At 47.5% G+C, this 14,259-nt stretch overlaps 2 protein-coding genes across 3 annotated transcripts; both read left to right on the top strand.

The window, feature by feature from the left end:
- The first annotated feature begins 229 nt into the window (after positions 1 to 229).
- On the top strand, positions 230 to 5,956 carry LOC128438812 (bile salt-activated lipase). The gene is made up of 12 exons (XM_053421524.1): positions 230 to 316; positions 446 to 593; positions 1,676 to 1,795; positions 2,084 to 2,281; positions 2,567 to 2,697; positions 3,450 to 3,557; positions 3,661 to 3,784; positions 3,941 to 4,127; positions 4,310 to 4,513; positions 4,597 to 4,794; positions 4,930 to 5,037; positions 5,702 to 5,956. Exons 1-12 carry the CDS (start codon positions 260 to 262, stop codon positions 5,790 to 5,792), a joined length of 1,674 nt encoding a protein of 557 aa, XP_053277499.1. The 5' UTR covers positions 230 to 259; the 3' UTR covers positions 5,793 to 5,956.
- A 732-nt stretch (positions 5,957 to 6,688) lies between these two features.
- LOC128438811 (docking protein 2) lies at positions 6,689 to 13,775 on the top strand. Of its 2 annotated transcripts, XM_053421522.1 has the most exons (8): positions 6,689 to 7,570; positions 8,021 to 8,146; positions 9,630 to 9,797; positions 10,291 to 10,399; positions 11,424 to 11,593; positions 11,674 to 11,943; positions 12,113 to 12,211; positions 12,555 to 13,775. In XM_053421522.1, the coding sequence occupies exons 1-8, from the start codon at positions 7,511 to 7,513 to the stop codon at positions 13,374 to 13,376; spliced, it is 1,824 nt and encodes a 607-aa protein (XP_053277497.1). In that variant the 5' UTR covers positions 6,689 to 7,510; the 3' UTR covers positions 13,377 to 13,775. The 2 variants fall into 2 exon arrangements, with proteins under 2 accessions (XP_053277497.1, XP_053277498.1); XM_053421523.1 differs by lacking the exons at positions 6,689 to 7,570; positions 8,021 to 8,146; positions 9,630 to 9,797 and adding an exon at positions 10,140 to 10,213.
- The last annotated feature ends 484 nt before the right edge of the window (positions 13,776 to 14,259 follow it).

The following is a 14,259-nucleotide window of genomic DNA, read 5'->3' as shown; positions in this document are numbered from 1 at the left end:
TCTGGTCCTCCCTGGGGACAAATGGCTGTTTGAGGGTTAAGACTTGGTCTTATGGTTAGAATCAGGCTCAGGGCTATATATTTAGTTGTGTTGGTTAAGTTAGGGAATGCATTAAGTTATTAACCTCACAGCCATGCAGAGACCAGTGTGTGTGCAGCAGCTGGATGTGTTCTCACTGGAGACCTGCTGGAGATAAGACTGGTCACCAGTCACCAGAGTATAAGTAGCAGCAGCAGCTCCCTCAGCTCACAGGAGGACGATGCTGCTGCTGCTGCTTGTGTCGGCCGTCGGGCTGAACTCAGCCTCCGCTGCTCAGGTGAGTACAGGTGGGTTCAGCTGCTGATCTGGACTCACTCAGGTTCTCTTTGACTTTCCAAAATGTGACATTAATATAATATGTCTTACATTTAAGAGCCAGTTGAAACCTTATGATCTGTGTGTGTAGCTGGGTGTGGTGCAGACGGAGGGGGGGCAGGTGCAGGGTCAGAGTCACAGGATGGGTCTGTTCAGGACTGTAGACGTCTTTAAAGGAATCCCCTTCGCTGACGTCCCTGGAACGTGGGAGAAACCGAAACCTCATCCTGGATGGAGCGGTAACTCTCACACATCTCACACTTCAGGACTACAAGTCCCACAATGCACTGTGTCATCCAATCAGAGAGGGTCTGCCTCTGCAGGGGTACAGCTTACATCTGAGGTTGACCTTTGACCTTGGACGAGTTGGATTTACACTCTGATGTCAACAGAGTCGTCTCCTCAGCAACAGCCACAGAGGCTCATGGGTAGTGTAGTCTTAAGTGGTTTGAATGAGACCAAGGCTGTGTCTCAGTGAGAGGCTGCGTTTGAAGACAGATTGTGTCCCCGCCTGGTATGGAGGACGAAACATGACTCGAGTCTAGATAAATAAATAAATGTGGTAGGAGGTCCCAACCTCAGTCTCGGCCACGATTGGTCAACTGACAGATCCAGACAGATGCAATCGATTCCCAGAGAATCTTCAGAATGTGTGTGTGTTCTCTCACACAGAGTGCACACCAGCTGCAGCTGGCCAATAGAGGGCGCTAGGGTGCCGCCCAGCCTTGTGCAAGGTTTGTTTAAAAAAAATTAAATAAAGATCTAACCTTAACTATGATAACTTATTTAAGTATTTATATATTGAAAATTCAAAATCATGTGTGTTGTATAAAATATAAATAAAAATGTTCAGTGGAAAACTATCAATGTACAATTCAGGGGCGCTGGAAACGACGCCCATTAAGCAGAGTCGAGTAGCCAATGAGGGACTGTCGCCGGGGAAGATACGCGTGTAGCAAAGTCAATTTGTTTTTCAAGCAACTGATATTATTATTTTTAGTTTTCTAAGTTCAGTTTTTTAAGTTAGTTGGCGCAGTATGCTGTTAGCTATCTGTTTTTGTGTAACAATGACTGACATGTATATTATTTAAATAATTATTATTACTATTTCACAAACCGATCACTGAAGTCCTCTGTAGACCACATTGTCTCATTTCAGACCTGCCTTCAGATCGACGCGTCCTTAGTGGGGGACAGACGGCGTCCTCTGAAGGACTGAGACACAGCTACAGAGAGCAGGAGACAGTTGATTGAGACAATGAAGGAGAGGTTGTCCCATCGTCCTGGAGTGAGACAGGGATGATGATTCTGTTGTTTCCAGGAATCCTGAAGGCCACAAAGTATCGGGACCGCTGCCTTCAGGTGAACCTGCTGCAGACGAAGACCCGAGGCAGCGAGGACTGTCTCTACCTGAACGTCTTTGTTCCACAGGGACGGAAATGTATGGGACACACACACACACATACACACACACATGTTTTTACTTCTATGTTAGTGAGGACACTGATTGACTTAATAGATTCCCTAGCCCCTCCCCCTTCCCTGAACCCTCCAATCTAAATGAATAAACCTTATTCTGACCCTAGAACAAAGTCTGGGACCTCAAACAGTCCTTTGAAAGAGGGAGGACCGGTCAAAATGTCCTCACTGTGTCAAGCAATGCTTAAAATGGTTGACAGCACCATCTAGTGGACATTAGAAGAAGTGCAGTGACCCTCTCTCTCTCCAGTGGCGACCCACCTCCCAGTGATGGTCTACCTGTTCGGCGGGGCCTTCATGTTGGGCGCCTCTAACGACGCTGCCATCCTCGGAGACTCTCTCTACGACGGGAAGGAGATGGCCGACCGAGGCGGAGTCATCGTGGTCTCCGTGAACTACAGAGTCGGGACGCTGGGGTTCCTCAGCTTCGGAGACGCCCGACTGCCAGGTGGGGCCACGACATCACCACCGAGATAAACACAACAACGTGAACACTGCCAATCCACAAACTTCTCCATGTCTGTGATTGGTCATATGCAGTAAACCCCGCCCCTAAGCACAAACCCAGATCTGGATGAGTAAAACCTGAGTTCATGACCAGCATCATGTGACCACTTAGGTTAAGTGACAGAGATCCTGGAGATGTTAAAGTAGCTTCATAGTTCTCCAGCTCGATCAATCGGAGCTTTGCAGTGATATCCCCCCCCCCCATGTGACCTCTGTGACCTCCCAGGTAACTACGGGCTGTGGGACCAGCACGCTGCCATCGCCTGGGTCCGCAGGAACATCGAGGCGTTCGGAGGACACCCCGACAACATCACCCTGTTCGGCCAATCAGCCGGAGCCGCCAGTGTCAACTTCCAGGTCAGAGGACAAAGAGAGTCGATTGACTGACAGACAGGAAGTCAATATCATTAACATGTGAACATTCATAAAGTGTTAAGTAAAAAAGTCAACCCTTTAGAATGTATTGAATTAAAAGAACAAATTGAGATTTGATTTATTAAAGATAGAAAAGCAACAAAAATAACTTTTAGTGGTCAAACCACACATCGTTGATAAAGAGGGACGACATGATGGCTCCACTGCAATCATCAGGATCGCCCCCTGGTGGCTGGCTGCAGTACAGGTCACAAACCTCCTCCATGTCAGCAGATGGGACATGGACCAATGATCAAAGTAGACGTCAAATGTTGTCAAAGTGGGGGCGCCCTTAGCTCAGTTGGTAGGGCGTCCCCCCCCATGGGCCTCGGCCAGCAGCGGACCCGGGTTCGATTCCAGCCCGCGGTCGTTCTCTGCATGTCACTCCCCTCTCTGCCCCATTTCAACTCTGTCTCTACACTATCAATAAAGCATAAAAAGGCCAAAAAAAATCTTTAAAAAAAAAAAAAAAAAAAAAATGTTGTCAAAGTGATTCTGTCATTTCAGTTTCTATCAAACTGATGTTTTGGTTCGAATTGAACAGAATCTCATTGCAGACGATGACAGAAACACAAGATGGCAGCATATGGATCAAAGAGATTTTGGCTTCATTTCTGTAGGAAGTGGAGACTTCGTCATGTTGACAGGCTCAGAACTGTCGTGAGTGTCTCACTTACCTCTGTCTGTGTCCTCAGATGCTGTCCCCCTACAATAAAGGGTTATTTCGCAGAGCCATTTCCCAGTGTGGTGTGGCCCTCAGCCCCTGGGCCCTGCAGACCAACCCCATGTCCCTCACCAGGAAGGTCCACAGACACGCTGGAACATACAGGCCTGGACACATAGGCATGTTTTTAATGTGTTGTTATGCAGACAGTTCCTGATGGAGGCGTCTGTGTCTCACTGCAGATCGCCCGGAGGGTGGGCTGTCTGAGGAGCGACGAGGACGAGATGCTCACGTGTCTGAAGATGAGCGACCCGGTCGGCCTCACCATGGCGGGAAAAATCGACGTGTTGCTCATTCTCGGAAAAGGTCAGATCAGCAGGGACGGTCAGAAACTCGTCTGTACAGAGCAGCAGATCAGTGTCTGTCCAATGTCTGTCAAGAGTCCAAAAGCCACTGACCGTCTGTATATACAGTCACTGACCGTCTTTATACACAGTGCATATAAATACACTGTCTCTGCAGGTGTGGTTATGGATCTCATGGAACATGCTCCGGTGGTTGATGGTGACTTTATCCCTGATGAACCGAGCCGTCTCTTCCATCACGCTGCTCACTTTGACTTCATGGCCGGAGTCAACAGCATGGACGGACACATGTTCGCTGGAGTCGACGTCCCTTCCATCAACAAAAGAAACGGAAACACCACAGTGTGAGTACTGAGGGCCGTGGGAACTTTTATTTTGAAAAATGGCCGACAGGAACAGTAACATGTCGTCTGAGGTGACCAGAGTTCTGGTTTGAGTCCAGAACCAGCAGGTAAATCCAGATCCACTTTTCTTCCGACTTCCTGAAAACTATGTGTCCCAAGTGTGTCCTCCTGTCTTTGCTCAGGGAGGACGTGAGGGGTCTCCTCGCAGGTCTCACAAAAGAAAAGGGGAGTGCCGCCGTGGCCTCGGCCTATCAGGCTTACTCTTCACACTGGGGATCGTTTCCAGAGCAGGATGTGGTGAAGAAGACGGTGGCAGACATTGAAACCGACTTCCTGTTCCTGGTCCCCACACAGATCGCCCTCCAGCTGCATGCCAACCACTCCAGGTCAGATCTGAGTGCTGGATGCTTGTGGTTCTGGTTCTGGACATGTTTTAAAAAAAGGGGTTTTCCTGTTTTTTGTCCCTCAGTGGAGCTCGTACCTTCTCCTACTTGTTCAACATGAAGACACGGATCCCAGGATTCCCTCGCTGGGTGGAGGCGGAGCACGCAGAGGACTTACAATACCTCTTCGGTAAACCCTACTCCACCCCCCTGGTCTACTTCCCCCGACACCGGGAACTGTCCCAGTACATGATCGCATACTGGACCAACTTCGCCAAGACTGGGTAAACTCCCAGAATGCACTACAAACATACACACACACACACACATACTCACACACACACACACACAAAAACACATGAACCTGGTCTGAAATGGTCTCTCAAGGTCCCAACTCGGTCTGTTCTCTTTTTGTCCAGTGATCCCAGTAAAGGCGACAGTAAGGTCCCAGTTCCTTGGCCCCCCTTCACCACACAACACAGACCCTACCTGGCAATCAACCACCAGATCAGCAAGTCCTCTGTCAGGTACTTATCTACTGGGTTCTCCTATCCTCTGTGTTCTGGAGTCAAGTCTGATGTCGTGATTAGTATTTCACTTTGTGTTCTGATTGACTGACACAGTCACTCTGTTCCACCGGACATCACAGGGCCTTTACAGTTATGGTGTCGCTATACACTCCCAACCACTAGTGGGCGTACAGACAATAACGTGTGTGGAAAGACACAAGTAATGAAGGAAAGTAAACTACATTGTAACAAGAAACCAAGACGGTCAAACCTGGTGGTAGAATGTCTCCTCTTTACAAAATGAAGTCTCTTTCAGATAATTCAGAACCACGTGATTGTCTCTGGTCTCCGCAGGACGAGTTTAGAGATGATTCTAAAGTCGTCCTTGAAGGCGTCCATGTTGAAATGAACATGTGTTACAAAAACTCTGAGGCGCACAACCCAGCACAGCGCTCGACACAAAGACACTAACCCTAAACCAGTTTGAACGAGCCCTGCTACCCTCTGCTCTACTGGTTGTGTTAATCTTCTGACTCAGCAGAATGCGGCCCCCTGCTGTGCGTGTTACACACTGTTGTGTTTAAAGATGAAGTCAGACATGATGACTCTCTAAGGCTCCATGACACAAATTGTGATTCGTGAATAAAGGCTGTATTAACATTGACTGATCTCATCTCATCAGCTACAACCTGAGATCAGACCTCGTCAGCTACTGGACTCAGACCTACAGCAGCCTGCCGTCCAACAAGAGAGAAGAAGAAGAGGGGAACTGACCCCACGTCTGATTTCAATCAGAAACTACTGCAATTGTTTGTTAATGTCTGAATGATACGAATTTAATAAAAGTAGACAAATATCAATAGTAAATCATCAGTGATTAATCACATTAATCACTTTTAAACACTGTTCTTCTCTGAATAAAAGGACCTGGACTCTGCTGCAGTCTGAGTTTTTTATTTCATTATCAATCCATCGATCAGTGAGAACTGATCAGCTTCTTCTCCTTCTGCTCCACAACATGTTACACAACATGTTACACAACATGCTCCACAACATGTTCCACAACATGCTCCACAACATGTTACACAACATGCTCCACAACATGTTACACAACATGCTCCACAACATGTTCCACAACATGCTCCACAACATGTTACACAACATGCTCCACAACATGTTACACCACCTGATCAGCTTCTTCTCCTTCTGCTCCACAACATGTTACACAACATGTTACACAACATGCTCCACAACATGTTACACAACATGCTCCACAACATGCTCCACAACATGTTCCACAACATGTTACACAACATGTTACACCACCTGATCAGCTTCTGACCTGATTTTTTATCCTTTCTTTCAAAATAAAAGAGGCTGAACGTACGTCACACACCTGTTACCCATAAGCCCACCTGTCAATCTGCAGTTCGCTCCTGATTGGATAATGCCGACTCATGGTGAGAGTAATGGCTCAGGTGTGATGTCATAGTCTATGGGTTCCACTTGTAATGGAGTATTTTTACTTTTACTCTGTGGTACGTTGAATATTACGCCCACTGTTTGTCTGAGATAGGCAGAAACCAAAGCAGCTTCAACATGACCACCAGGGGGCGCAGGACACCTGTAATGTTTGATTACAAACATAAAGGAAGAAGTGATGACAGAAACCCGAAGAGGGAAGAAGAAGAAAAAGAAGAAGATGGAACGATAGAGAGAGAAGAGAAAAAAGTTTTCACTCGTTAGTTCTGAATCACACAGCAACAGGAAACAGCACACACACACACAACCACACACACACACACACACACACTAACCCAAACTAAATAACTAAACATAAACATAAACATAAACCCTGAAGTCTTAACCCTCACACAGGCCATCGAAGAACTGTGGACCAGACAAAATGTCCTCTGCAGGTCTAAGATTAGTACAAGTACACACACACACCGCACAGAGACAAGAGGATGTGGCGAAGAAGTAGAAGAAGAAGAGGAAGAAGAAGAAGAGAGGATGAAGCTCTCCGCCCTGAACAAAGTTAAAGAGAGAGAAGAGGAATCAGAAGTCGAGAGCAAGAAGAAGTGATTAAAAGAGGAAGTTTGAAGTGTTTTTAAAAAGAACAAGAAAAAGCTTCAAATAACTCAGTCAAGAAACAGAAGTGAAGAGGGGAGGACGAAGAGAAGAGAAAGAAGAGGAGGAGAGGAAGAGAACAGAACAGGAGAACAGAAAGAAGAGGAACAGAAGAGACAAGGAGAGGAGGAGGAGACGAAAGAAGAGAAGGAGAGCAAGAGGACAGAAGGCAGAGAGGAGGAGAAGGAGAAGAGAAAGAATAAGGGGAGAGGAAGTGAAGAGGAGAGGACGAAGAGAAGAGAAAGAAGAGGGGGAGAGGAAGTGAAGAGAACAGGAGAACAGAAAGAGGAAAAAGGACGAGGAACAGAAGGGAAGAGGAGAGGAGGAGGAGAAAAGAAAGAGGTGAAGAGACAGAGTGGTGATGGACGAGGACATCAGGAAACAGGGGATTCTTTACCTCCAGCAGCAGAGGTTTGGAAAGGTACCGGCACTGACACACAATGCTAACACTGCTAACAATGCTAACAGGCTTGTTAGGGGTTAATCTGTCTTCTTTGAATTATCTATAATTTTTACAAGTTTGCCTCAGTGTGTTTTTTTTATATATCTGGAAGTTTGTTATACATTTGATTGTTGTGCTTCTTTGTTTGTTGTGTTTTCTCAGTTTTTTGTGTTTTCTTTGTTTTTTGTGTTTCCTTGTTTTTTGTTCGTTGTGTTTCTTTGTTTTTTGTTCGTTGTGTTTCTTTGTCTGTTCTCTGTTTATCATTAATATGAACATTAGAGACGAACTCTCAAACATTTATATGAACCATTGTGCTCATGTTAATTAATGAACATTGTCCCTTTAAATAAATACAAGTTCAAAAACAGTATATGTGAGTATAGTAAGTGAGTAATGTAACAGTCATTCTCTTTGTGTGTCTGTGTGTAGAAGTGGAAGCGTGTGTGGAGCGCCCTCTACAGGGACAGTCCGTGTTCCATCTCCAGACTCGAGTTCTTTGACTGCAAAGATGGAGGAGTCGAGAAAAGTCTGCGCAAACAACAGGAACACAAGAAGGTGTGTGATTCTACTGGACCCTACTGGACTCTACTGGACTCTACTGGACTCTACCCGACTCCACCAGACTCTACTGGACTCTACTGGACCCTACTGGACTCTACTGGACTCTAGTGGACTCTAGTGGACTCTACTGGACCCTACTGGACTCTAGTGGACTCTAATTGACTCTAGTGCACTCTACTGGACTCTACTGGACTCTACTGGACCCTACTGGACTCTACTGGACTCTACTGGACTCTACTGGACCCTACTGGACTCTAGTGGACTCTAATTGACTCTAGTGCACTCTACTGGACTCTACTGGACTCTACTGGACTCTACTGGACTCTAGTGGACTCTAATTGACTCTAATGCACTCTACTGGACTCTACCAGACTGTACCGGACTCTACTGGACCCTACTGGACTCTACTGGACTCTACCTGACTCCACCAGACTCTACTCGACTCCACCGGACTCTACCGGAATATTCTGGACCCTACTGGACTCTACTGGACTCTATTGGACTCTACCCGACTCCACCAGACTCTACCGGACTCTACTGGACTCTACTGGACTCTACCCGACTCCACCTGACTCTACCCGACTCTACCCGACTCTACTGGACTCTACCCGACTCCACCCGACTCTACCGGACTCCACCGGAACCTTCTGGACTCTACTGGACTCTACTGGACTCTACTGGACTCCACCAGACTCTACCGGACTCTACTGGACTCTACTGGACTCTACCCGACTCCACCCGACTCTACTCGACTCTACCCGACTCTACTGGACTCTACCCGACTCCACCCGACTCTACCGGACTCCACCGGAACCTTCTGGACTCTACTGGACTCTACTGGACTCTACTGGACTCTACCCGACTCCACCCGACTCTACCGGACTCTACCAGACCCTACTGGACTCTACTGGACTCTACTGGACTCTACCCGACACCACCAGACTCTACCATACTCTACTGGACTCTACTGGACTCCACCCGACTCTACCGGACTCTACTGGACTCTACTGGACTCTACTGGACTCTACCTGACTCCACCAGACTCTACTGGACTCTACCAGACTCTACTGGACTCTACTGGACTCTACCGGACTCTACCGGACTCTACTGGACTCTACCCGACTCCACCCGACTCTACCGCACTCTCCTGGACTCTACCGGACTCTACTGGACTCTACCAGACTCTACCGGACTCTACTGGACTCTACCAGACTCTACTGGACTCTACTGGACTCTACCGGACTCTACCGGACTCTACTGGACTCTACCCGACTCCACCCGACTCTACCGCACTCTCCTGGACTCTACCGGACTCTACTGGACTCTACCTACTGGACTCTACCAGACTCTACTGGACTCTACTGGACTCTACCAGACTCTACTGGACTCTACTGGACTCTACCAGACTCTACCCGACTCCACCCGACCCGATGTGGTCCGGTACCTAGGTACTACCCTCCTGTCTCCTGTCTTCTAGGTGATTCGTCTCTCAGACTGTGTCCGGGTCTCGGGGGTGGAGGTGGACGGATGTCCCAGAGACACTGGACCGTTCCTGGTGGAGACAACAGAAAAGATTTACGTGTTTGCTGCCGAGAGGAACCAGGTGGACGAGTGGACACACAAACTGTGTGAGATAGCCTTCCCTGTGGGTACACACAAACACACACACACACACCTCACAAACACACACACACACACACACACACACACACGTTGTGTGAATCATGTAGAGATCAATTTAAACTGTTTCTGACTAATAGTGGTTGTTGTTGTTGTTGTTGTTATTGAAGTTGTTGTGAATCTCCTGCACATTCTCACTTTAACCATGACAGCGACTGTTTGTTTGTTTTTGTTTTGAATCTGTGTTTTTTGTTTGTTTATCGTTAAACGAGTCAACAAACTGCTGAGTCAGTGAAGTTTGAACTGAAATGAGATTTGACACCTGATCAAACATCAGCCTCATGTTCTGATGTTTTTGTTGTGATGACAAAGAGCTGAACTCAACTGTCACTCAGATGGTCCCACTGGGCTGCACCCGCATGTGAGGAAGCTCCCTGATTGGTGGGTGTCCGTGGAGTGTAGGGTGTGTAACTGTTGTTGTGTAGTTTGTGTGACACTGATGAATGGTGTTTGTGCAGATGAGCTGGTCAGAGCCCAGCGTGAAGCGAGGCAGCATGCAGAGAGGAAGCAGGGTGGAGGAAGACGAGGGGATGGAGGACAACTCTCTGTACAGTGGAAGACAAACAGGTAACTGTCTCACTGCTGGTTCCCAGTCTCAGCTGTCAATCATCACGTCTCCGCCTGTTTCTGTATCAAAAATAACTGATTCAAAACAAACTGATCAGAAACACTTGAACAAACTTCAGAGAGAGAAGAACTGAAACGACAGAAACATCTTTACAAACATTTATTAAACTTTGAGTTATTAGTTTGGTTCATGTTCCATCTGCTAACATGGAGGAGGAGGAGGGGCTAAGAGCTGTACTGCTGCCAGACACCAGGGGGCGAACCAGATGATTTGGATTTGCTTTGTTAACAGCCATTGTGTCGACAGAACACTGAGTCAGACAGAGATAAACGTTGTGAACGGTTGTGTCGTTGTGTCGTTGTGTTGTTGTGTTGTTGTGTTGCAGTTTTCACTTCAAACCTCACTTCCTCTCTCTCTCGCTCTGTTTTCCCATCACAGTTAAATTTAGCAGCCTGCGGCTGAAGTGATGCATTTATCTGCAGCAACACACACACACACATCTACAGGTCACATGTGTGTGAGCAGTGCAGGCGTGTATGTGTTAGTTCCTGCTCTTTGTGTGTGTGTGTGTGTGTGTGAAGAGCGTTCTCAACCTTTATCTTGAAGGAACTAACTTCCTGTTTCTCAACAGGAAGCTGTGGTAAAACTCATGAGATCTATGACTTGAATTAAAGTCAGAACACTGTCGTGTAATTGTGCATGTAGTACTACACACAGTGCAGTGCGTCACATTTGATTGGATCATTGAGATCATGATGCTGTGTGTGTGTTACAGTAGAAAGACAAGTCTAACCCTAACCCGACAACACAGCTCCAGGATCAGTTTGTAACCCAGAATCTATAATCATAAAGATAATCAAGGATCTATAATCTGAAGGAGATGCACATGTTCAGTTTGAGAAGCTGGAAGAAGAAACACTACAAATAATGAACTTATCTGATGAGTTAATGAGTTTAACCGTGGATCAACCAGTTATTTCATCAGTGTGTGTGTGTGTGTGTGTGTGTGTGTGTGTGTGTCAGTGCGTGACTTCAGAGTGTGTGTGCGGAGGACCGAGGCCTCGGATCACTGCCGACTGAAGGGGGACGTCGTCCTGCGAGTGGACGTGGACGCGCTTCACCTGCTCAACAAGACAGGAGACGTTATGTTTACATGGCCGTACAGATTCCTGAGACGCTTTGGACGGGACAAGGTGTCAAACACACACACACACACACACATACGCACACACACATAGGATGTTGTGAGTGATGTCTTTGATCTCGTCTTCAGTCGACCTTCTCCTTTGAAGCCGGACGGAGGTGTGCATCCGGAGAGGGCAGTTTCGAGTTTGACACCAAACAGGGCAACGTCCTGTTTCAGCTGGTCGAATCGGCCATCCACCTGCGGAGGACAGCCCCCCCCGACGGACAGACCTCTGGGGGGGGGCAGCTGAGTCCAGAGACCCCCCACAACCTCAACTTGCCCCCCCCACCCCAGAGCAGGACGCTGCTGCTGCCACCTCAACCCCGCTGTCACATCCCACAACCCCATGCTGCTCAGGTCAGCTGATCCACAGGTCATCTGTACATGGTTTCAGAATAAAGTCAGGATTTTCAGAATAAAGTCAGGATTTTCAGAATAAAGTCAGGATTGTGATGTTTACTCAATTTCAAGTCATCTTCCTGCAGCTGTTGGCTGTAACTTTGAAAAGACTGTTTCCTGTCTGCAGGCTGAGGACGCTGTGTACAGCACCGTGACAGAGCATCATCTCATGAGTCATCACAAGGAGAGCTCCACCACTTCACTGGCACAGCAGCGCCCCCCGCTGGTAGGACACAAGCCTCACATCAGAGTTGTCTTGAGTATGAGTTCATGACTCTGGTTTTATATCTCTTTGAGAGGTTACAGCTTTGAGTTTTGTAGAAACACCTGAACTCACCACCGTCCAACAGGAAGCTCATGTTGTGTTCAAGGACACGAGGGATTGATTTCACTCGTTATGATCCTCGTGGATTAGTTCTTCATCGTCCTGGTTCTCATTGACCCAGTTCAGTTTCCAACAAACAAACGTCAACACATTTCACATTGGACCTAAGCTAAAAGATGAGATCATCCATCACTGATTGGTTATCGACTGGTTCCATCTCTAACGTTCCTTGTTCTGTTCTCAGTGTCGTCTGGAGCCTCCTGTGGACAAAGTCCTGACCGGCGTGAAGAGTTTGTCTCTAGAGACTCGCGGTTTCCCCGTCCCCCGAAAGACCCAAGTGAAGATGATCTCCAGCTGCCCTCTGCCCCACGCCGAGCCGGGCCCCACCCCGGTCCTAGGCTCCACCCCCTCCCACGACGCCAGTCAGAGCCCTAAACTGAGCTCCAATCCAAAACCGGAACAGACCTACTCCCAGATCTCACAGCCCGCCCCCAGAGAGCGAGGCTCCAAGAGGGACAGAAGGGAGGGAGGAGTCAGCCTGGCTCCGCCCGGTCACCTCCCTCAAATCAACCCGGAGCCAGAGTACTCCCTCCCCTTCGACACCATCGCCAAGAACATCATGGTGGACATCCTGAGCTCCCATCAGGCTCTGGAGTCCGGCGCCGACCCGCTTTATGACAGCATCGACGAGATCAAGATCAGGAACATCTTCCATAGCAAAGACGACCCCCCCGAACCAGCGCACAGGAAGCTGGATCACATCTACGACGAGCCTGAGGGCTGCGCCGCTGCCTCCGCTGCCACCAGGGGGCAGAACTCCCCGGTCCGTACCGTGGTGTACGATGACCCCGAGGAGATGAGAGGAGATGCCTGGAGGAACATGGGAACAGCTGATGACCCCAAAGGTCACGAGTACCCGTACGACCCCCGGGTGGATGACTACGCCGTGCCCAAACGACCCAAGAGGGCATTTCCTGTCACACAGGACAGCACCAAAGAAGAAGAAGACGAGGAGGACGTGAGCAGGAGGAGCAGCGAGACTCTCAGTACACCAGCATCATGGTGAAGATGTAGAGACTGGTTGGACTGGTTTCTGTTTCATGTTGCAGATATTTACGTTGAATTATTTCTGTCAATGTAAAGAGCAGTTTTCTCACCTCACTGCCCCCTAGCGGTGGTGAAGTGATGCTGCAGCAGAGACTGATTAACTAATAACCAGACTAACTACTTTAATTAATTATTTGGATCCACAGGCAGAGGTGGAAAGTAACAGAGTACAAATACTTTGTTACTGTTTATTTTAAAATGTATTTTCCTGACGACTTTTTACTTTTCCTCTACATCTGTACTTTCTCCTCTTCCCAGTCTCACCAGCTCTGTGCAGGTTGAGGCATCGTGTGTCATTGAAGTTCAAATGCTCTTTGTACTTTCTTACTTTTACTTGAGTAAAGGAGATGAATCAGTACTTCTACTTTTGCCAGAGTCTTTTTTTACACAAGTATATGTACTTTTACGTAAGTAAAGAATTTGAGTACTCTCGCCACCTCTGTCCACAGGTTGATCGCTCATCTTCACTCAAAAACAACGATCAATATCTGAAACAGGAAAGAAATGGAGACTCACAGTGAAACCAAATTCATACCGAACTGTTCGATTCATTATCAGCAGTGAATCCATAATTAAACGTTATATCTCAGAGATTCCTCCTGCAGGGGGCAGCACAACATTTGCTTAGTAGTTTTTGTACATTATTATTATTGAACTCTACTCACAGGCCAAATAAGACTCAACACTTGGAACTTAGTCTCTCACTTCTGTGTCAAATCAAACTATGAATCAAAACCTAACAATCCTTTTTCAAATGGCATTTGTGCAAAAAATAAAAATCACAAAACACCATTTGAATCAAAGCAGCAACAACACACACTTTACACAAAACACTGCTGTGT

The sequence above is a fragment of the Pleuronectes platessa genome, chromosome 4 (genome assembly GCF_947347685.1).
Source record: "Pleuronectes platessa chromosome 4, fPlePla1.1, whole genome shotgun sequence".
Lineage (NCBI taxonomy): Eukaryota > Metazoa > Chordata > Actinopteri > Pleuronectiformes > Pleuronectidae > Pleuronectes > Pleuronectes platessa.
This window is presented reverse-complemented; position numbering and strand designations above follow the sequence as displayed.